Here is a 21439-nt window from a genome sequence, read left to right as displayed (position 1 = left end):
AAGAGTGTATCAATCAAACTTATCTTTGAAACTATGTAAAGATAAAATCTCAATCACAGTTTAGGGTTTCAAAGATTCAAACCAATATAAATTTAGAATATCTCAAAAATCATTTTCTCAATATCAAAGCACAAAGAGATATTCAAATATGAGTTTATAAAAATGTTTTTGCACACACAAAATACAAGCCCAATAATTCTTGCAATAAGAATGTAGAGACTCGCTTAACTATAAGATTTTTCCCACACAAAGATTTATCAAATAAAATCAGGGGAAAAATCCTTTGCTTAACCCTTAATCAAAAATCAAATATGTATGAGCAAGTGAGGGTTTCTAGCACACTAGAATAATGAATAAACACTCACAAGACTTTGATTTATCAAGAGAATGGTAGTTTATGAGTATATAGGATGTGTATGAAGAAATAGGGTTTACAAAATTTCAGAGGAAATCTTGGCTAATCAAATCCCTAATCTCTTACTAATTTTTGCAAATGAAGGTATATATATATAGCCTTCAACAAAAATATAACCGTTAGGACACGAAGGGTATTATTAAATTTGTTTAATAAATTTTATAACCAATTTACCCTTAACTAACCTGAGTGACCACTGCTAAAAATTAAGCAACCCGAGAGTTTTGGTTGCCCAGACTCTAGGTTCAGTCCCCCGAACATTCACAATAGTAAAAGACAATTTTGAAGTTCAGGTGTCCGATGAAAACTTCAGGTGGCTGAACCAAGACGATTTTCATTTTGTCCGAGGTTCGGTTGCCTAGTCTTGAGTTTGGTTTACCGAACTTTCAAGTTCGATGCCCAAAGTGAAAATGAACTAAGAGTTTGGGCGCCCGTGGATGATGGAAAAGTAACGTGGTACGAGTTCAGTTTACTGCGGACACTCAAGTCATTTGAGTTCGGTCGCCCGAATCCAGGTCAACTTTTTAACCGGTCAATGGTTCAGTCGACTGAGGCAATTTGACTTGCCAGGTTCGGTCACCCGAAATTTGGTCATTTGACCTTTTAAGTACTGTTTTAAGCCAATTAATTCCCTTGATAATATATGTGATATTGAGGACTATCTTATGTGCATGTGCAAGGACCTAAGATCATTCTAAGGTTTTAGGTATTTTAATGTAGCCTAAAAAACCTAATTTTGGTCGACCAAAGTCTTGTGTAAGGTCTCTCGATTTTCAAGTAATGTGTAGGGACCTAGGGTCATTCTAAGGCCTTTAAGCTTGTAGTTCATACATGCATGATATGCAGATTATTATAGACCTTTTTCATATATTACTCTTACATACCCGAATGAAGTATAATATAAATTACAATAAAAAAATATTCTAGGTCTTTTTTTGCTTCAAGTTACTGTGCGCTGTCATATGATTTTGTCAAAATGAACATGCACACAAACTTGACAGACATTAAATATCAGAGTATTTGTCATGATCAAAACGAGATATGACCTATAAGGTCAGCAATTTCTCATGCCACACAATTTGAGTGATAATTCATAATATAATAACTACCCGGGAAAAAATATATATTTTGCTAAAAAATAAAGGTATAATCATCTCTAGGGTTTACTTAAACTCAAAATACTAGGTTTTTCCCAAATGCGAAATAAAGGTATAATCATCTCTAGGGTTTACTTAAACTCAAAATACTAGGTTTTTCCCAAATGCGTATATAATAAGTAAAACTATCATTTTCTTACCCTTATTCATTCAAAAAATCATATAAAGTATTCCTGTAATCACATACTTCATTTAATCAGTTAAATTTCTAAAATAACTAACATAATCTATTCCTCTTACCTTATTCCTGGAGTGGTGCCTACGATGCCCAAACAACGAATCCGTCCCAGTTAAAACACTAAGGATTGAAGCTAGGACTCCAAAACAGTGTTTATCCTTCAATTTGGCTGAGTTTTGGGGAGAAATTGAAGAGTTATAGAGTGAGAATCCGCAGCCCGAGAGAGAGAGGGTAAAATTTTCCTAAAAAAATTGAGCTAAGTCCAATTTATAGGCTGTCGCCCTAGACGAAACCGTTGACAGTTTGCACTTTTACCTCCACTTTTTACCTCGTATTTACATTTAATGGCCCTTGGTAATTTGAAACCGTAGATGGTTTTCCTGAGCTCCATCAAACCATCAACGGTTTGGTCCTGCACCAAACCAAATTTTCCTTTATCAAGGTCTTTACATTGCTCCTACGATGCATTGTCATCAAGCCTCGGTAGGTTGCTGTCCATCCATACCATCGACAGGGTGTAGCCAAATCATTCGCTTTGGCTAGTTGGGGGGGGGGGGGAGGGGTTGCATCCAAGGAGTCTAAAACACAGGCTAGGCCAGTCCTACTGTGTTGTGCCCATCACAACGTCACCATCTACAAGAAATCCTGTAATGATGGCGACATTATGCAATGTTACTGTCACGTCCCAAACTCACAGATGGGCCCTAAGTGTGAATTTAGTAACCCAACCTGTCTCTGTATCAATTAAAAATATACGTGATACTACATTGAATGAGGGTACGACCCGTGGGGTACACGTATACCCTATACACATTCAAATACACATACATACACATCACATATGCAGCCGAAATGTTTTTTCTAATACATACAACGTACCATACCAGAGTCTATACATAACTAGAGTCTACGCTCCAAAATAAAGTATGCAGCCCAGGTGTCTACAAAACCCAACAATGACAATCTGGTTACAAAATTCGTACTTACACAAGTACTATACACAGCTAACCGACAACCACACTCCCATTACGCTAGGACGCTAATGACGGCTACTCGAAGGTCTTAAAAAACATTTGTATAATCGGGGTGAGACACCTCTCAGTAAGGAAGAAACAAGTTATATCAGTGTGTGTCATACAAGTATTATTTCGACATAAAACATAACATGATACAGTTCCAATATTTTCACAATCCAGTTATAGTACAAACGATACAAAACATACGATTAGTGCTGTCACACTCTTTGGCCGAAACCGACCGCATTACATAGAGCACCTGATAACCTGACATTAGCTGAATCCCCACAGAGCTATCGTTGCTAATACGATGTCCACTCATACCCATCGGTGACCAACCGGAACAAACAGACGATATTTCACACCCTCATATATAGACTCAGACACTCTCGCCTACGGTATTTAGCCGAGACATGGCGTTTGCCCATGATAATTAGCTGAGACGTGACAATTTCACAAAACCTGGAACATTTTGGAACTCATATTCCTATACCTCTCAGTTTACGATAATTAGTTGTCACGACTATTTTCACACACCTGAAACATTTTACATACAACAGTTCATTCCACACATATTTGATATGCAACAAATCATATCGTTTTTAGTTTGAGAATACAGTTTAATACAAATATAGGTAAAGTCATCTCAATATCACTGTTTTATACAACATTCAATTTTCCAACAGAAATAGAGATGATACCCGAATCCCCCAAATTTTCCCAAAATAGTAACCCGAAAATCCCGTATTTTCACTCGATAGATTTTTTCAAATAAGTAGCCAAATTATACATACAATCGTAAACTACATATTTACCGATTCTAATTTAAAAAAATAACTGATATAAACATAATCCCCTTACTTTTTCCCGAATACCAAAAACCCGAACTCTACGGCTCCAAAACAGTGAACTGAGTTGCCAAAATCTAAACAAAAAAGAATAATACTTCCTTACAATACTATTCTCTACAGATCTACCGAAAAAAAAAAAATAGATTCAGAGCCTTACCTCAATTTTGGGTCAAAATCTGAAAATCTTCGAAACGAAATTCCAATCTGCTATAAACGTATAGATTCTCCTCCTAATCCACGTGGCAACATCGGATTGTTGATTCTGGCAATAGACGACCCGAAATCTTAGAGAAAGAGAGAGCATGTGTGTGTGTATGTGTTCGAGTTTTAGAGAGAGAGAGAGAGAGAGAGAGAGAGAGAGAGAGAGAAAGGATTTTGATTTCTTAACTCTTAAGCAAAGCCAAAAGATATTTATGACCAAGTTGACCCAGCCAGCCTCGTCGACGAGACGACATCCTTGTCGAAAAGCAGCAAAAGGAAGTTTGTCGATGTCAAGGTGGACTCGTCGGCGAGACTAAGATTTCAGGATTTTCCCAAAATCCCTCGATATCTCCTCGTCAACGGGCTACTAAATCTCATCACTAAGCTGCACAAGAGATTTCGTCGATGAGAGAAGGAGCCTCGTCGACGAGCCCTGTTGATTTTCCCATTTTTAATTTTCTTTCTCTTTTCTTATTTATTTAATTAACCTATCTCGGGTTGGGTTCTTACAGTTACTATCACCTCATTGTAGGTGTGAGTTTTAGGCCTCTAGCGCTCTAGAAATGAGCTAATTAAATGGTGCTTAGGCCGAATGTACCGAATCTAATATAGTGGATAAAAATTTGTTCGTTGAATCCATGGAATGATTTTAGCATCAACATACCATTGTGTCTCTAATGTGTGTGCGCACTGATGTTCTTTAAAGGTATTAGAATGATCCTCCTCCCACGCTTTGTAAGAGGGATGAAGAGCCCCAACCCCAACGTCAGGACGGAAGGATCGGTCGAACCTTGATCCATGCTATGCAAACATATAAAAAAATAAACGTATGCTTAATAAAATGATTATTTAGTATTAGATAATTTTTATTAAATATACCACAATCATAAACATACCTCAATATTAAATGAAATGGATGCATAAAATCAAAGTGAAAACTAGAAATTAATGAAGCTGGTGGGGGAGGCTATAGGAGAAAGGAAAAAAAAAAAAAAGGACAAGTGGGAGAGAGAAGGAACAGGAGGGAAATTTAAATAGGGGTTGAGGGGAAAGGGGTATTTGGGGGGGTGGGGGGCGCACACGCGGGGGAGCAAGCCAAGCAGGAGACTGAGTGGAAGATGGGAGGCCGCATGGTGTGGCGTGCCAGAATCGACTTTCCAAAAGTCGATTTTGGTTATTATTTTTTCTTTTTCTTTTTTTTTATCTTAATATTTTCATAAAACCCTCTAACAATTGCACTCGACAAATTTTCATGTTTAGAAATTGCTCTATAATAAACCAATTTGTTATGGTATTGAAAATTTCTCTCTCAATATAAGTGACTAAAAATTTATTCAAAAATTTAGGACTCAATGAAGAAAAAAAACAATTTAAGATTTACCTAAAATTAGAACTCATAATAAAATAACTTAACATTCTAATATATTTGATGAAATTATAGAAAATATTGATAGGAATCTAATCTTGTTTATTTAAATTAGTTTCAAATTAAAAAAACTAAATAAAGTTGAAATAGCCCCAAATATGATTTATTTGGACTCAAACTTTTTAATGAGGGGGTGCAATTCTTTAAAAAACCTTCTTCTCGGTTAGTGTCATTTCCTTTAATAATGTTTTTTATGAGGAAAAAATTGACTTTATACATTAAATTAATTACGTAATTTTCAGGGTTGGCAATGTGGCATTAAAATCCTGCTCGTAGTAGTTCAGATTCAGAGTTTGGTAAGAGAGAAACACACACAAACCCATAACCAAACAGAACCTTGGCGTCCCCTTAGCCGCTCGTAATCCAAAAGGAGAGACCACAATCAGATGGCCGAGCGTCTCTCCCTCGCTTCGCCACCATCTTCGTCCATGGCCGCTTCCCTGAGCAGCACCGCCGCCTCGCGCCTCCTCCCGACGGCGGCCAGAGCTAGGCTTTCTCTCTCATCCCAATCATTTCCACCATCGTCTTCTCTTTCCTCTCTCAAGTGCATCAGATCCTCTCCTCTGTTTCTCCACCAGGTTTGATCTCTCTCTCTCTCTCTCTCTCTCTCTCTCTCTGTTGGCTGTTTTTGTGGCTGACTCCTTCTCATGGATGCCACTATACCAGAGGAGATCATCTGTTCACGTCTCCAGCGGGGGATTCAGCACAATTGCTTCTCCGAAGTGCTTTGTGTCCGACCCTGATCAGTTGAAGAGTGCTAGAGAGGACATCAAAGAACTTCTTAACGCTAAGTTCTGCCATCCTATTTTGGTAAGTTTTTTGTTACGTGCTGGTACGAATTTGGAATCATCGTATTGGTAAACTGGTTTTGTTTGGTAGTGTAGTTTTCTGTTTCGGTGGTTTTCTGGTTTCGTGTAATTGACATATTTGTTTTATATGAGGGTTACACAGTGTTAGTAAGCATGAGTTCACGCACAGGTTTTTGATTTCAGAGGAAGCACAGGAAAGGAACATTTTGCATAATGTGCCTCCAGTTGTTCTGCTTTCAAAGATGACTAGCGTAACTGTTATACGAGCAAAATTGAGGGGATGCCCTCCACTTTTCTCAACTCTAACAAGAATTTTCGGATTTCAATATTACATATTTTAAAAACAGAACAGGGGAAAAAATGTTTTCTATTTTGTGGTTTATTTGGGGGACCGGGGGTGCGGGAAGGCGCTTATTTTTAGTTCCCTGCCATTAGGTATAATGTTAAGTCCAGCAGTAAATGCAAATAGAGCACTCACGAAAATATTCTCTTCGGGTGAGAATGTACCACAATTTCTTGAATAGTTTTTCTCTTCTTGTGAGAAAGTACTGCAGGGTTTGGATAAAACTGATTTTCTGCCCCTTCATTGATAACTTTTGGCTGCTTAAATAAGCAAAGCCACGTACAAGAAAACCAAAATAAAAGGGAAACTGCCACGACCTAGTCCATTCCTAAATATTTGGGATTCAGATTGTCGTGGCCTAATATATAAGTTATGAAAAGAGATTCTTACCTATTTTGTTGGAAAGTTTAATGTATGTCTCGCCATGACTCTTTGAAGAAGACATGTTGAGATTAATGGGTTGAAGCCTGGCCCAGTCACTGGAAATTTCAGAACTTCTACAATGTCATTATGTTTAGGGACATGGAATTGGGGGCTTGGATTTGGAACTGAGTGAAATTAGTCAGGTGTTGGGTTTTGATTATGTTGGATTCGATGAAATTCAATGCTCTAATTCCTCACAATTTCAATTCCATATGCCCAGAAGTGGAACATATGTGATGGTCATTGATAATCCAAGTTTTCCCTTTAAAATTTAAGCAGCTAAAGGCATCCATAGCCTTGTTCATGGTTTTTCATTCTTGGAGTGTGATTCGATCATAGTGGGAAATAGTGAATTCTGTCTCTTCTTGGATGGAGCTGGTCAGCTTTTTCCACTGGCCAGTAGTTGCCAAACTAAAGCCAAGATAATAGCTGCAAAGAGAAACCATTGATGAATATATAGAAATGCATTAATGAATCCATCCTTGTTACCTCTCTCCAGATATGATACAATTAATCAAATTCATTAATGATATCATAGACTCTTTCCCTCAACCATGTTCTCCTAGACTGAAGTGCCTCTTCTAATACTTTAATTGTGTTGCCCGCAATCTAGAATTTTCATCTCAAAAGTGGAAGCATGTTTTGCAAAAGATGTTTGGTGGCAGACTGGCAGCACTACATTCAACCTGGCTGCTAAGAGCCATACTATTTATTTTTATTGGCTGCTGACACTATAGTGATATCTCTTGTCCCAGACCATTTGGAATGTGAGTGATAGTTTTATAATTCAAACTATGTTTGAACACTGCCTTTCAATAAAAAGTCATAAGCTATTGACAGTACGCTCCTTTTAAGATTTCCATTCGTATTAAACATGATAACGAGGTCCAGTGTCTTTTCACCTTCTAGGTTCTAACTTTGAAATGACACTGGATGCTTAGGGATGCAATTAGAATTCTAAAGAGTGGAGGGGTGGGAGGTTGAAAGATATTTTAAAACTGTGAAGTTATAAAACATTGATTGGCTGGTCATTCAAGAATTTGAATATTTAGGCAACTAGCTATTAAAATTTTTAAAACTGCAATAAATATAATGTTGAAATTATATGTTTTACTAATATTGAGAGGGTTGCCTACTACAAATTTTCTAATATTGATGAATTACAAGGATAAATGTACATTTTCACAAAGTCTGTGGAGGCCAGGACTCTCCAAGCTTCAACATAGTGTGGTGCCGCCCTTAATCATGCTCACTTTTGTTTTTACTAAATTACCTTCTTCAAAAGTTTCATGGCACAGTTCCCTAAGTGTGATATGCTTTAAATGGCACGATGGTAAATATATATTTTCCACAAAGCTTGTCGGGGGCATCAAGCTTAAACATAGTGCTACCCTCACTTATGCTCCATTCTGTCTTCAGTTAATTACCATGGCGCATACTTCAAATGCCACAAGGATGAATGTATATTTTTCTCCAAGCTTGCCTGAAAGCTTCAACACAGTGCCACTCCTAATCAAAGTCATTTTTGTCTTCACTTAATCACCTTCTTAAAAAAGTTTCACGGCACAATTATCTAATGCTTTGGAGTTCAAATAGAAGTATAACTGTAACTTTTCAAAATGCATGCGGAGCCATAGGCCTCATGCTTCAACATAGTGCCAGCTTTATTATGCTCATTTTTTGTTTTTTGTTTTCCTCTCAATCATCTCCTTCAAAAAGTTTCATGACACAACTCTCTAAGATTGATACACTTCAAGTGTTGTATCTTATATCCTCTTTATTCTTATTTATGGTTTCCCAGTTCTTGATTTTTTTTTTCTTGTGTATTTGCTAAAAGGTTTTCTGGTTTTCCTTTATTGTTATTTTTTTCTTAATCATGGTGTTTAAAATTTTGGTTGATGTAATATAGAAATTGTTAAGATGAGGAAAAAGAATTCTCATTTTTTTGAATTAGTTTTGACAACAGGTTCGCCTTGGCTGGCATGATGCTGGTACCTACAACAAGAATATTGAGGATTGGCCACAAAGAGGTGGAGCCAATGGAAGTTTGAGATTTGAAATTGAGCTAAAACATGCTGCCAATGCAGGTTATGATTCAACTGTATTTGTAAATTACCATGGTTGATGATCATGTTGCCTAATAAGCTGGCATTTTAGGTCTCGTAAATGCATTGAAACTTATTCAGCCTATCAAAGACAAGTATTCTGGTGTGACATATGCTGACTTATTCCAACTGGCCAGTGCTACAGCTGTTGAGGTCTAATTTCCTCCTACTAAATATAAATGGAAATAAATAATTGGGAAAAGATTGTACTGACATAATCCATGGAAATCACAGGAGGCTGGGGGCCCTAAAATCCCCATGAAATATGGTAGAGTGGATGTCTCAGGATCTGAGCAGTGTCCAGAAGAAGGGAGGCTTCCTGGTAATGTGCCTGGCCTATATCTGTTCTTGCTATTTGTATCTAACAAAGCACTTCTTTAACTTGATGCATCAGCTGAATAGACATGATTGTGTATAGATCATGGTGCTGCATGATTCTCTATAATAGGGAAAGTTGATGTTATGTCATTAACTTCTCTCCGCACATGAGGCAACTACCCTGGTACCCTGGCCATATGCCCTCTATCCAGTCAGCCTAAATGGTTTTGTCTTTTGCTTGCCTCTGAATTTTGACACATTTGATTATATTTTTAGAGACAAAGATGTAAGATAATGTGTATGATTATGATCCCTTGCTAGGCAAGTGATAACATAAGGCTAAAGAATGATCATGTGCACCTGTTTTTATCCCAAGAAAAAGTATTATTTAGACAAAAAAATGCAAATATATAGATGTATTGATAACATTTTAATTCTATCGTCATGTAGACAAACAGCTGGAGTCGGGTATGATCCTGCATGTGGGTAAGCCAAAAACTAGGAGGGAAGAGAAGTATCTAACAATGAAAGCTTGTTCAGAGATGCAATTGCTGGTTGGAGGAACTTGAACAACTAAGCTGCCAACTACATTGTAGCATGGCCAATTAATGACCTGTGCCTAACAAAAATAAATAAATTAATTAATAAAGTCTTAAAAAAGTAAAATAGCATTCTATATTTGGTGGGGATGAAATTGTCAAAAAGAAAGCACTTAACTGGTTTCAGAAAATAATTTCACTAGCCTAGAAGGAAAAAAGGCTTTGAATTAGGGATATCTATCTTTGATTTTCAAGAGCCAATTCGTAGGGCTGCTGACACCCCCCCCCCTTTCCTGTGTCCTCTTCTCCTTCTTTCCCTTCTCTCTTTTAAATTTGTCAACTAGCTCAAACCTCCACTTTTCTTCTGTCTCATTTCTTTTTTAATATTGTGGTCTTTCACTGTTTTTGTCTAATTTTGATTAGAATTTAACACTAGATATAGAGCATGGAAAAAGAAGGTTCCTGAGCATTTGATTTTGGCATGCAAGGCCGAGGTATGAAAAGGGTGTAGGTGGCCAAGTCTCATCTTTTGAAGTGTGTGCCATACAGGACAATCTTGGGGCACTAAGGGCAATCTTGAGCACTCATTGTGGCTAGATAATGCTTTTTTAAATGCCAGTAATCGCATAAAGTTTATCTCTTGGTGGTATTTATACTTGTTAGAGTATATTATCCTCGTGAGAAACTCATAATGATAAGCAATCACAATGGTTCTGGTATCTGTTTTTGAAATCTTTTTTGTTGCAACTGTTGAATTCCTTTTCTTCTTTTCCCCGGAGAAAGTGTTTTGAAATACCAAGGTTTCCCCAAAATTAAGGCATTCACTGGGATTTTTGCTGTTAACATGGTTAATACTAATGGTTTGTTGAAGGGGAGGCCTAATAAGGCAAACAACATAGATATCTGTGTGACGTGCTTAACTTTGAATGAGATTGGTAAGCACTTGTTTCTTCATAGTTGAGGGGCTATGCAACTTTGACGTAGCTTCTTATTATTATTATTTTTTTTCTGTTTCAGAGAGGCATTGATGTGCCCCTATGACATGGGTAATTTTGTGAGAATGAAGTTTCAGGGGTTTGGTTAGAGTAAGAAAGGGAAGTTCTGATGCAGTCTGCTTGGTTTGCTACTTTTTGGTTTTGTGGAGGGAAGTGAATGGTAGAATTCTAAGTGTCAAGTTATACCCTCCCATTTCTTATGTCTGGTAGGTGGTTTTTTGTTTTTCTCTTTTTCGGGCCTCCGTTGTGCTTTAGCCTTACAGGTGTCTTGAGGATGAGATGTTTCTTTAACTGGCACGCAAAGGGATTGGAAGGTGTCTCTTTTGTAATTTTTTCTTGTTGGATGGCATGTCATTCTCTTTCTTTTATACTTTCTTATTGTTTCTCAACAGTGGCACACCCAAAAATTTTCTCATTGAGGGCATAAGATATGTATGTGTAGAAGAAAAATATTGAAAACGTAAATGTCAGAAAATTAAATGTTTGTATTATAACAAGGATGAAAATTTCTTCTTTGGTCGTGTTTAATTTTCAATAAAATTGACATTGGTGAATTTACTTTACAGCTCTCAGTTTGTAGCATCTCTGTGGTGGGCATAACCATATTTTGAACTAGGAAAATTTTGTAATTTGGTATAGATCCTATTGTTTTATAAAATTCTGCTGAGGGCAATTGCCCCCAGCCTCCCACAAAAATGAGTTTGAATGTAATGAGAATGTTCATACCTTTATGTCAATCATCAACTCCTGCTGTAAGAAACTGTTGCTTTCTTTCCTTCTTTTTCATTATTATTTTCTTTCCAGTTGGATATCTATTTAGGAAAGTAGCAGTGATTACTGAGCTGTTCTAGTGAATAACTGTAGGCATGCATGTGATCATAAGCTTGTCAATCTTTTTCAGGGGTCCAAATTTAATAAAGTGTGCTTTTTAATAAACTGATTTTTAGTTTTTTTTTTTATAAAAAAATCCAAATGTTTTCGTTGAAGTTTATTTATAGATTATTTTCTTTATGGCTTTCCAGTATCAAAATTAAAAAGTTTAATAGCCTTTAGCCGCTCTAAAGCTCTGCTGCTGGTGCTTCTTAAACAAAGAACCTGCTTTCTCTTCATCCTTTTTTGCTACCTTCTAACTTTCAAACTATTTTTCTGAGTTGTAGATGCTGGGCCCCCTTCACCTGCTGGTCATCTTCGTGATGTTTTCTACAGAATGGGATTGAATGATAAGGTTATTTTATTTACTGTAACTTGAATACTGCATGCTATTTTGAATGGTGTCTGGAGTTTACATGGAACTGTTTCTTTTGCAGGAAATAGTAGCATTATCTGGTGCACACACTCTGGGGAGGTCCAGACCAGAACGCAGTGGTTGGGGCAAGCCTGAAACCAGCTATACGGTATTTGATCTGCATCTTTAAATTATCCGAATTTGTTGAACCAACAGCAGCAAGTATTTCTGTTGGCTGCTGCTTAACACGCTAATACTAAATTACTTGTAGCATTAATAACAGCAACATAAACAACAAGAATAGGAAATTGAATTGCATTATCTTACATTACAGAAAGGTGGACCAGGGGCACCAGGAGGACAATCTTGGACAGTACAATGGCTGAAGTTCGATAATTCCTACTTCAGGGTATGAACTCAGAACAACTATTTTGTATTATTCGAAATTTTGAATAAATAGCAGATTATTTTTTCCCCGGGTTTGATTTGTGGGTGATGGAGAGGATACAGAATTTCAGTTTGCTAATCATAATTGATGCATACAGGATATCAAAGAAAAAAGAGATGAAGATCTACTGGTGTTGCCAACTGATGCTGTTCTTTTTGAAGATCCATCATTCAAGGTGGAGCGGTGGACAGAATGAGGTGTTGGTGTAGAAATTTATGAGGTGTAACTCCATATCTAATGAATTTTGACTTAATTTCCAGGTGTATGCTGAGAAATATGCAGAAGATCAGGAAGCATTTTTCAAGGATTATGCGGAATCCCATGCCAAACTCAGCAACCTTGGAGCTAAATTTGATCCTCCAGAGGTTTGTCAGCCATACTTTTGAATGTTGTCTCTGTTGAGGATCTAAATATGTTTAATCTGGTTCCGTAAATGATGCCAGATATATGTTTCCATATGAGCCTCTATTTTATTCCTGCTCTGGTTGAAGAGATATTTTGAGACGTTACAAAGTTTCTGACATATGCAGTAGGCTTCATCTAGCGTTACTGATCTTTTCATGTATAACCTGAATTACAGATCATTTATGAGCAGTCCCTTATATAGCACAGGACATTCAGAAAACACATGCATGGGTAACCCAAAATTCCTATGACCAAATTAATTCATTAAGAATTAAATGCCTCCCTCCAAAAGTGTTTACACTGCATTTCTATAAATAAGTACTTCCGAGCTAATCATCAAGAAACGTAGATCATATTGGGCGCTCATGACATTCTCGTGGCCATCATAGATCATGTGATTGTTGAACCATCATGGCCTTCCCATCAATATGTCATAAGTAAGCAAATAGTAGACATAATTATGAAATTAGAAGACAATTCCTCACTGTACCAACTCCAAGGTCTACACAAGAAGACATCCATGAAAATTGAAACCTAGCTGATACTGTTATCTCATTGTGTGGGTTTGGAATATATGCAACCCCAACTGTCAAGTGACCTGAGCTGATTTCAGATTGATTTCTGCCCTATGTCAACAATCACCTGCATCTTGGGAACACCTCATGGCTTGAACCCACATACCAGAAAAGCTCATCCAGCTAGAATGGTGGTCTTGGGCTAGGCTTTATACCATGATGATGAAGAATAGTGCAGAGACTAGTATCCATGTATATGACTCACCATCTAAAACCTCCTTTTCGCTGCTAGCAGGCGCCAACAGTTCATGCACACAATCGGTTCCTTTGGTTCCATATTCTCTTTCACCACATGCAAATGCTTCTTTTACACTCATAAAACTCCAAGTCTCCAACTAAAACTTATCCAGTTGTTGGCCTGTCGCTGGTTTTGGCAGGATTGGAGTAACTGCACCCTAAGGCTCTGCATGATATGCCCACTTGTTCCAGCTGTCCTTCATGTGAATAAGCTTCTTTTTCACATCTTTAGTGGAGGGCATAGCTTCATCAATGGAGTTGAAATATCGATTATTGTGCTTTATCATGCCATAAGGCATTTAGTGATGTATCGAATATCCTGTTGATGTTCATTCTCATTAAACTGACACCTAGCACTGAATTTGTGAGGCTCATTGGCATACGTGCCAATGTCCTTACTTGTCTGAGAGGACACAACCTAGAGTGGACCTCCCAGGCATTGTTGACGGGTACAAATTTCTGGATTTTTTAATCTGGTTCCATCCAATTATTGATCTGTCCAAGTGATTCCTGTGCTGTGACTCAATATTCTCCCATCAAGATGCTACTATGCTAGCATATCATTTAAAACTTGTGATGGCTAGGTTTATCTTATCCCCATTCCTAACCTCCTGATAAATATACTTTCTAGTTGGTTAAGCCAATCATGTAAGTCATATGCCATTCAAATCATGCATCATGACTTGAATATCATGGTTGCTTGGGGTGCCAAGCATAATGGAAATTACCAGGATGGATCTTTGGGGTTTGCTCAGTTATTATAGTTGAGTTGTAGCTATCAATATAATTGACCACTCCCTTCTCTTTGTTGTTGCATCGAGGTGAGCCAACACAGCTGACAATTTGCTGTTGAGGTCCTCGACATTTCTATGGAAGTCTGATATATTGGCTATGTTGTTTAATTGCTGGATGAGTTCTGCTCTGGGAGACCAAACATTGACCACTCCCTTCACTTTGTCATTGCATCAAGGTGAGCCAACACAGCTGACAATTTGCTGTTGAGGTCCTCGACATCTCTATGGAAGTCTGCAGTATTTTGGCTGTATTGTTTAATTGCTGCATGGGTTCTGCTCTATGAGGCCATGGCTTTGGTCTCTCCAGTCCAAATTGATCACATCTGCCTGAACAATGTTGAAGTGATCCTTGATCACTGTAGCCTCTGTATTGTTCTTCCTGTTTGTTTTTTTGGTAGACAGCTTGGTTTGAACAGACAGGTTTGGACGAACTAATTCCAGTAACAAAAGCAGTGCTGTTTCAAGGGAGGAGTCAGTTCACTTGAAATGCCTTACGGTTAAAAGGCTTATGTGCCATATTTTGCTGGCCTCCCGCAAAGGCTTTTCTTCTTTACTCAATATCATTGTTGAAGTTTTTTTTTTCCTTTTTTTTTTTTAAATTATAAATTATCCCCCGGCCTCTTGCTAGATTTTATTTTTTGGAGGTGTCTTCATATGTTTTTCATAATCCCTCGAAGAAATTCAGAATGTGAAAACATAGAGGATGAGAAGAAGAGAGGAAGAGAAATGTATATCTCAGTATTAATATTACAATGCACTGTAAGGGTATTTATACACAGATTTACAGACAAATTACTTAAATCATGCTTAAATCAAATCCAAATCACTACAAATCAGCCCGTGTCTGGTGAGTATTCCTTTTGTGTTGTTTTGACTAATTCAAAGCATGATTTCTTGCATTTATTTGCTTCCAGTGAATTTGCCTTTTTCTGGGCAATTTCCTTAACACTCCCCCTCAAGTTGGAGTGGATATTAATGGCACCCAACTTGTTAAGTAAGAGGTAGAATTGTGTTGGTTCAAGTGCTTTGGTAAATAAATATGCGGGCTGCTGAGTTGTGGGTATGTGGACAGTCTAAATAACTTGAGTTAGGACTTTCTCTCAAATGATATGACAATCGATCTCTATATGCTTTGTTCGCTAATGAAATATTAGGTTTGATGCAATATGAATAGCTGCTTTGTTGTCACAATATAGCTTGACTGATTGTGGATGTGCTATCCAGAGATCTGTTAGAAGTTGCCTTAACCAAGTGACTTCACAATAAGTTGATGCCATAGATCGGTACTCTGCTTCAGCTGAGGATTGTGAAATTGTTGTTTGTCTTTTGGTCTTCCAAGAGATTGGTGATTTTCCAAGTAGGATGCAATACCCATTAACAGACCGACAAGTATCTCTACATCGAGCCCAGTTCGCATTACATATGCATGTATTTGAATATCACTGGAAGTTGATAGGACAATTCCTTGTCCAGGTGATTGTTTGAGGTATCGTAAGACTCGATGTGCTGCATCTAAATGAGATGTTTGAGGTTTGTCCATGAATTGACTCAGTATGTGTACTGCGTTTGCTAAGTATGGCCCTGTGATAGTTAAATATACGAGTTTCCCAATCAATCGTCGATATGAAGATGGATCTGTGAGTAGTTCTCCATCAGCCTCACTAAGAACCAGATTTGGTTCCATGGATAGGTTTCCTAGTTTATAGCACCCATAAATCCAGTTTCCTCAATTATCTCCGAGGCATACTTTCTTTGTGATAAAGAGATGCTAGTTTTTGAGCGAGCCACTTCTATTCCCAGAAAGTATTTCAAAGTACCAAGGTCTTTGAGTTTGAAACATTCTCCCTAGCATTTCTTGAGTGCGTCAATCTGTTCCAAGTTGTTTCCTGCCAAGATGATGTCGTCTACATATACCAAGATAATGGTAAAATTGTTTTCGTGGAATCAGACGAACATAGAATAATCTGCTTTGGACTATTTATATCCAGCACTAATGAGGGTTGAAGAAAGCTTAGCATACCATTGCCTTGATACTTGTTTGAGGCCATATAGGGACTTGTTGAGTTTGTAGATTCTAGTCTCTCCCCTTCGTCCGAAACCAGGTGCAAGGTGCATGTAGACGTCTTCATCAAGGTCACCATGCAAGAAGGCATTATTGACATTAAGTTGATGAAAATGCCAATTTTGTGCGGCAGCAAGGGCGAGAACCGTCCGAACAGTAACCATTTTGGCAACAGGAGCAAAGGTTTCAGAGTAGTCGATACCTTCTTTCTAATTGTAGCCTTTGACAACAAGACGAGCTTTGTAACATTCCACAGAATCATCTGGGTTGTGTTTGATTTTGTACACTCATTTGCCACCAATAGGTTTCTTATTGGGTGGAAGAGAAGTCAAAGTCCAAGTATGGTTGGCTTTCAAAGCATCAATCTTAGCACGCATAGCATCATGCCACTGACGATCCTGCATCGCCTGTATGAAGGACTTGGGCTCCTGTTTAAGGGATATGGCAGTGGTGAAGGCACGGTGTGCAGGGGAAAGAGAATCATAAGAAAGGAAATGTGAGAGGGGATAAAGAATTCCTAAGGAGTGGATCGATGCCGAGTTAGAAAATGGAGCAGGCCAAGATGGGAGTGCTTATTTGACATGGAAATCCCCCAAGTAGGCAAGGGGGCTGTATGGGGCATGTGGATCGCCGAATTGGAATGGTGGGAGTGGGAGAATGGGAAGAGTCAAGTATAAGTGAAGGAGGTGTCTGGCTGGAAGGTTCAGAGAGAAAATTTGGGGAGTCAATGGGACAAGGTAAAACAAGAGAGGGTGACTCAGAAATAGTTTGGCTAAATGGAAATTGATCCTCGCAGAATACCACATCACGAGACACAAATGTGTTGAGTTGTAAGATCATAAAGTTGATAACCTTTTTGTTCGTATGGATATCCAAGGAAGACACAACGGATGGCTCGAGGATCAAATTTTGAAGGATGTCGGAAGTGAGTGGAGGCATAACAAAGACATCCAGAGACTCGTAGGTGATTGTGTAGGTGGGGTGTTGTATAGCTTTTCATAAGGAGATTTTCCACCCAAATTGGGAGTAGTTGTTCTATTATCAAGTAAGCTGCTGTGAGGAGAGCATTACCCCAAAAATGTTTAGGCATGTTGGCTTGAAATAGGAAGGCTCGAGAAACTTTCAAAAGGTGACGATGTTTACGTTCCATTACTCCATTTTGTTGGGGAGTAGAGACGCAACTAGTTTGATGAGTGATTCCCTTTTTTGAATAGGAGGAAATATCAAATTATGGCCCATTATCACTATGTATAATCTTTATAGTGGTTGAAAATTGATTTTCAATGAGCCAAATGAAAGACTGGAGTTGAGGATAAGTATTCGATTTATGACGCATTAAATATAACCAGGTACATCTAGTGTAGTCATCTACAATGGTAAAAAAAATTTGAGTCCCAGTGAGAGATGGAACACGGTAACCGCCCCAAATATCCACATGTATTAAATGGAAAGATGCAGGAGAAGAAATTGAACTAGAAGGAAATTCAATGCGAGTTTGTTTAGCCAATGGGCAAATAAAACATGGTTCTAAATGTGAACAAATGCCAGAAACATTATTGGAAAGTAAAGACATAATTTTATTGGATAAATGGCTGAGTCGGCGATGCCAAAGTTGGGAGTTTGATGTAGCCACTTGACAATGAGCAGGATTTTTTTTTGTAAAGTAATACACACCATCCCGCTGAGTTCCCAGTCCAATCATCTTCATTGAGCGTAGGTCCTGAATTAGGCACATATGAGCTGAAAAAATGATTAGACAATTGAGAGTTTGACATAATACACGAATGGATATAAAATTGAAGTGGAATGAAGGAACACATAGGACATTTTATAAAAAAAAAAAAGGAGAAAAAAACGGATCCAATATGGATTACCACAACATGAAATTCATCTGGTAGTCATACAGTATGATCATGCACAAGGATAGAGTATGTTAAATTAGCGGGAGAACACACCATATGGTCGGTGGCTCCACTGTCTAGAATGCAAAGAGTTTCAGGAGAAAGATGGGATGATATACTTGATAAGGATGACTCAGCATTACCTACATGGTGTGTCATAGAAGGGGTCTGGGTGGCATGGTTGGGCATAGCTAGAAGTTGTTGGCATTGATCGTTGGTGAAAGACAAACTGTTGGTGGATGGTTGGTTGTCAGTGGAAGAGACTTGGTGAACACTTGGTTTGGAACCCGATCCAATCTTGCGGGAGCCATATGGGAGCTCGTGGATGAAGTAGCAACGATCAATAGTGTGGCCTTCTTTGTGACAGTGAGTGCATTTCAGTTTGGTCTTACGAAAAAGTCTTACCATCTTTTGGAGTGGAAAGGATTCCTATGGCTGCTATCAACAAGATCTGAGCACTGATGGCACCATAGGATTTATTGAGGCCCATGAGGAACTTCATGGTTTGCTGGTACTGTTGGTATTGAATTATATCTCCTTCGAACAAATGAGATTGAAGTGATGCAAGTTCATCCCACAAGAACTTTAGCTTAGTAAAGTAGGTGGCTATCGATGTATTGCCTTAGACAAGGTTGTGAATTTCTTGTTCAAGGTGATACATTCGAGGGCCATTAACTTGGGAGAAACGGTCCTTCAAATCGACCAAAATATCTCGAGCAAGATCACAAAAAATAACACTAGTAGAAATATCCTTTGAAAGAGAATTAATCAACCATGCTTTTACCATATTGTTGCAACGTAACCACTGGCAGTATTTTGCAGTTGAGGATTTTGAAGGCTTGGGAATGGTGCCATCAATGATGCTGACCTTGTTTTTGGTGTTGAGTGCAATGAGCATGGATCGACTCCATGTGGTGTAATTGATTTCGGTCAATGGATGAGAGACCAAAGTAACACCCGGATTGTTAGAATTGTGGAGATACAAGGCATGACTCGGATCATCAAAATGTGGAGAACTTTGTGTGCTTTCAACATTGGAAGCCATTGGGAAGGAGGAATCAGATATATATATATATATATATTGGTGAATCACGGCCTGGTCACGTGATCTTTTTCTTCAATAGTCCTGAACAGTGCATTTCAGATGGTGTATTTCACCTGTTCGAAAGGAAAAAAAAAAAAAACTCCGATTTTTTTGAGCAAGAAAAGAAAAGAAATTTTATTCCAAAGAAATTTCACGCTCTAATACCATGAAGAAATTCAAAATGTGAAATAACATAGAGGATGAGAAGAAGAGAGAAAAATTTATATCTTGTATTTCTCAGTATTAATATTACAATGCACTATAAGAGTATTTATACACATAGATTTACGGAAAAATTACTTAAATCATGCTTAAATCAAATCCGAATCATTACAAATCAGTCCATGTCTGGTGAGTATTCCTTTTGTGTTGTTTTGACTAATTCAAAGCATGATTTCCTGCATTTATTTGCTTCCGATGAATTTGCCTTTGTCTGGCAATTTCCTTAACATCCCTTGCAATTTTATCTGAATTCTGAAAAATTCCAGTGCCAGTTAATATTTACTTCTAAATTTTAATTTTGTGACTGAATAACAATTTTGAATTGTATTATATTTGCTTCCTTTTGGTTGAGGACAGGGGACCAGGGGGAGGGTGAGGCATCCTGATGATTCCTTGTCGTGACTCCCTCTTATGGCACACTTTTTTTTTTTTTTTTGCTTGGTAGCTCTTTAATGTGACCCTTGTTCGCTTGCACGTTCAGCTAATCTCAGATTTTATTTTTGATCTCCTTGAGCTTGCTAATACCACATTCAATCTTTAAGGAAGCCAAACCAAAAAAAAAAACTTTAGGAAAGTAAGGAAAAAAATATGAAAGTTCAATGGATATTCTAACAAACCCGTCTGTAAGTTGATGGTCAGGGTATCTCTATTGATGATGGTCCTGCAAAAGATCAACCTGAGAAGTTTGTGGCTGCCAATTACTCATCTGGAAAGGTTGTAATATTGAGAAACTCATCTTACTATTCATTTTATTGGTTTTTGTGGAAACTTTCTTGCATTTTCCTGCATGAAAGAATCTCATTACAGAAATTTTATGTGCAAAATTTTCATCTCTTTTGCATTTCATGATCTGCTGCAGGATTAAAAGAAACGAGTGTCATGTTTAGTTGGCCATAAATTTAATAACACGAGAAGAAGCAATTTTCAAATCCTGTGAAACTCATGCCCAAAAACTTGGGTAGCCTAAATGAAGGAGAAAGGAATAAAATTCAATTAGTCTTTTGCCTATTTGAATTGCAGAGAGAGCTGTCAGAGGCCATGAAGCAGAAGATCCGAGCAGAGTATGTAGCAGTCGGCGGGAGCCCGGATAAGCCTCTCCAGTCCAACTACTTTCTAAATATAATGATTGTGATTGCTGTTTTGGCATTTTTGACTTCTTTGTTTGGGAACTAAATATTTTGAGCTTCTCCGAAAAAAAAAAAAAAAAAAATTTGTTACTAGCATTGGCGTGCCAAATTTTTGTGCCATTAAATCATGATATTAGGTTACTGATTCTTCACAGATCAGATGGGTTAAAACATGGCAAAGCTAGGGTTCATGTTTACAAGCAATGACATGGATACTGTGATGTTGATCTGTGAGGAGCAGGCGTAGAGTTATTATTCTGTGCTTAAGTTTGATTTATATAATTTGTAGTTGCAATTTGCAATTTATGTCGTCTTAAAACTATATTTGGTTGAAGTGGTGAAACAGCCGGATGCATTGAATCTTTCTGGATGTATAATAAAACAAGAAACATTCAATTGGAGCAAACTTGCCCCCTTTCCCAATAGAAGATACTGAGTTGTTTATATATATATATATATATATATATATATATATATATAAGGACAAACCCCTCGATGCCCAACCCCTGACCCCCTCCTTTCACTTTAAAATATCAGGAGGAAATGTACTCCAGGGGATTGAACTTTGGACATTACACAGGGA

General features: G+C 37.8%; 1 protein-coding gene across 3 annotated transcripts; it reads left to right on the top strand.

Annotated features, from left to right (window-relative positions):
- Window positions 1-5495: 5495 nt before the first annotated feature.
- Window positions 5496-20949, top strand: LOC131161961 (probable L-ascorbate peroxidase 6, chloroplastic/mitochondrial). Of its 3 annotated transcripts, none has more exons than XM_058118035.1 (12): window positions 5496-5822; window positions 5911-6054; window positions 8786-8906; window positions 8977-9077; window positions 9159-9246; window positions 11934-12001; window positions 12084-12170; window positions 12336-12410; window positions 12547-12624; window positions 12710-12814; window positions 20369-20443; window positions 20589-20949. In XM_058118035.1, the coding sequence occupies exons 1-12, from the start codon at window positions 5631-5633 to the stop codon at window positions 20592-20594; spliced, it is 1140 nt and encodes a 379-aa protein (XP_057974018.1). In that variant the 5' UTR covers window positions 5496-5630; the 3' UTR covers window positions 20595-20949. The 3 variants fall into 3 exon arrangements, with proteins under 3 accessions (XP_057974018.1, XP_057974016.1, XP_057974017.1); XM_058118033.1 differs by having other exon boundaries at window positions 5505-5822; window positions 20750-20949; XM_058118034.1 differs by lacking the exon at window positions 20369-20443 and having other exon boundaries at window positions 5505-5822; window positions 20750-20949.
- The last annotated feature ends 490 nt before the right edge of the window (window positions 20950-21439 follow it).

The sequence above is a fragment of the Malania oleifera genome, chromosome 8, assembly GCF_029873635.1.
Source record: "Malania oleifera isolate guangnan ecotype guangnan chromosome 8, ASM2987363v1, whole genome shotgun sequence".
In the NCBI taxonomy this organism is placed as follows: Eukaryota; Viridiplantae; Streptophyta; class Magnoliopsida; order Santalales; family Ximeniaceae; genus Malania; species Malania oleifera.
This window is presented reverse-complemented; position numbering and strand designations above follow the sequence as displayed.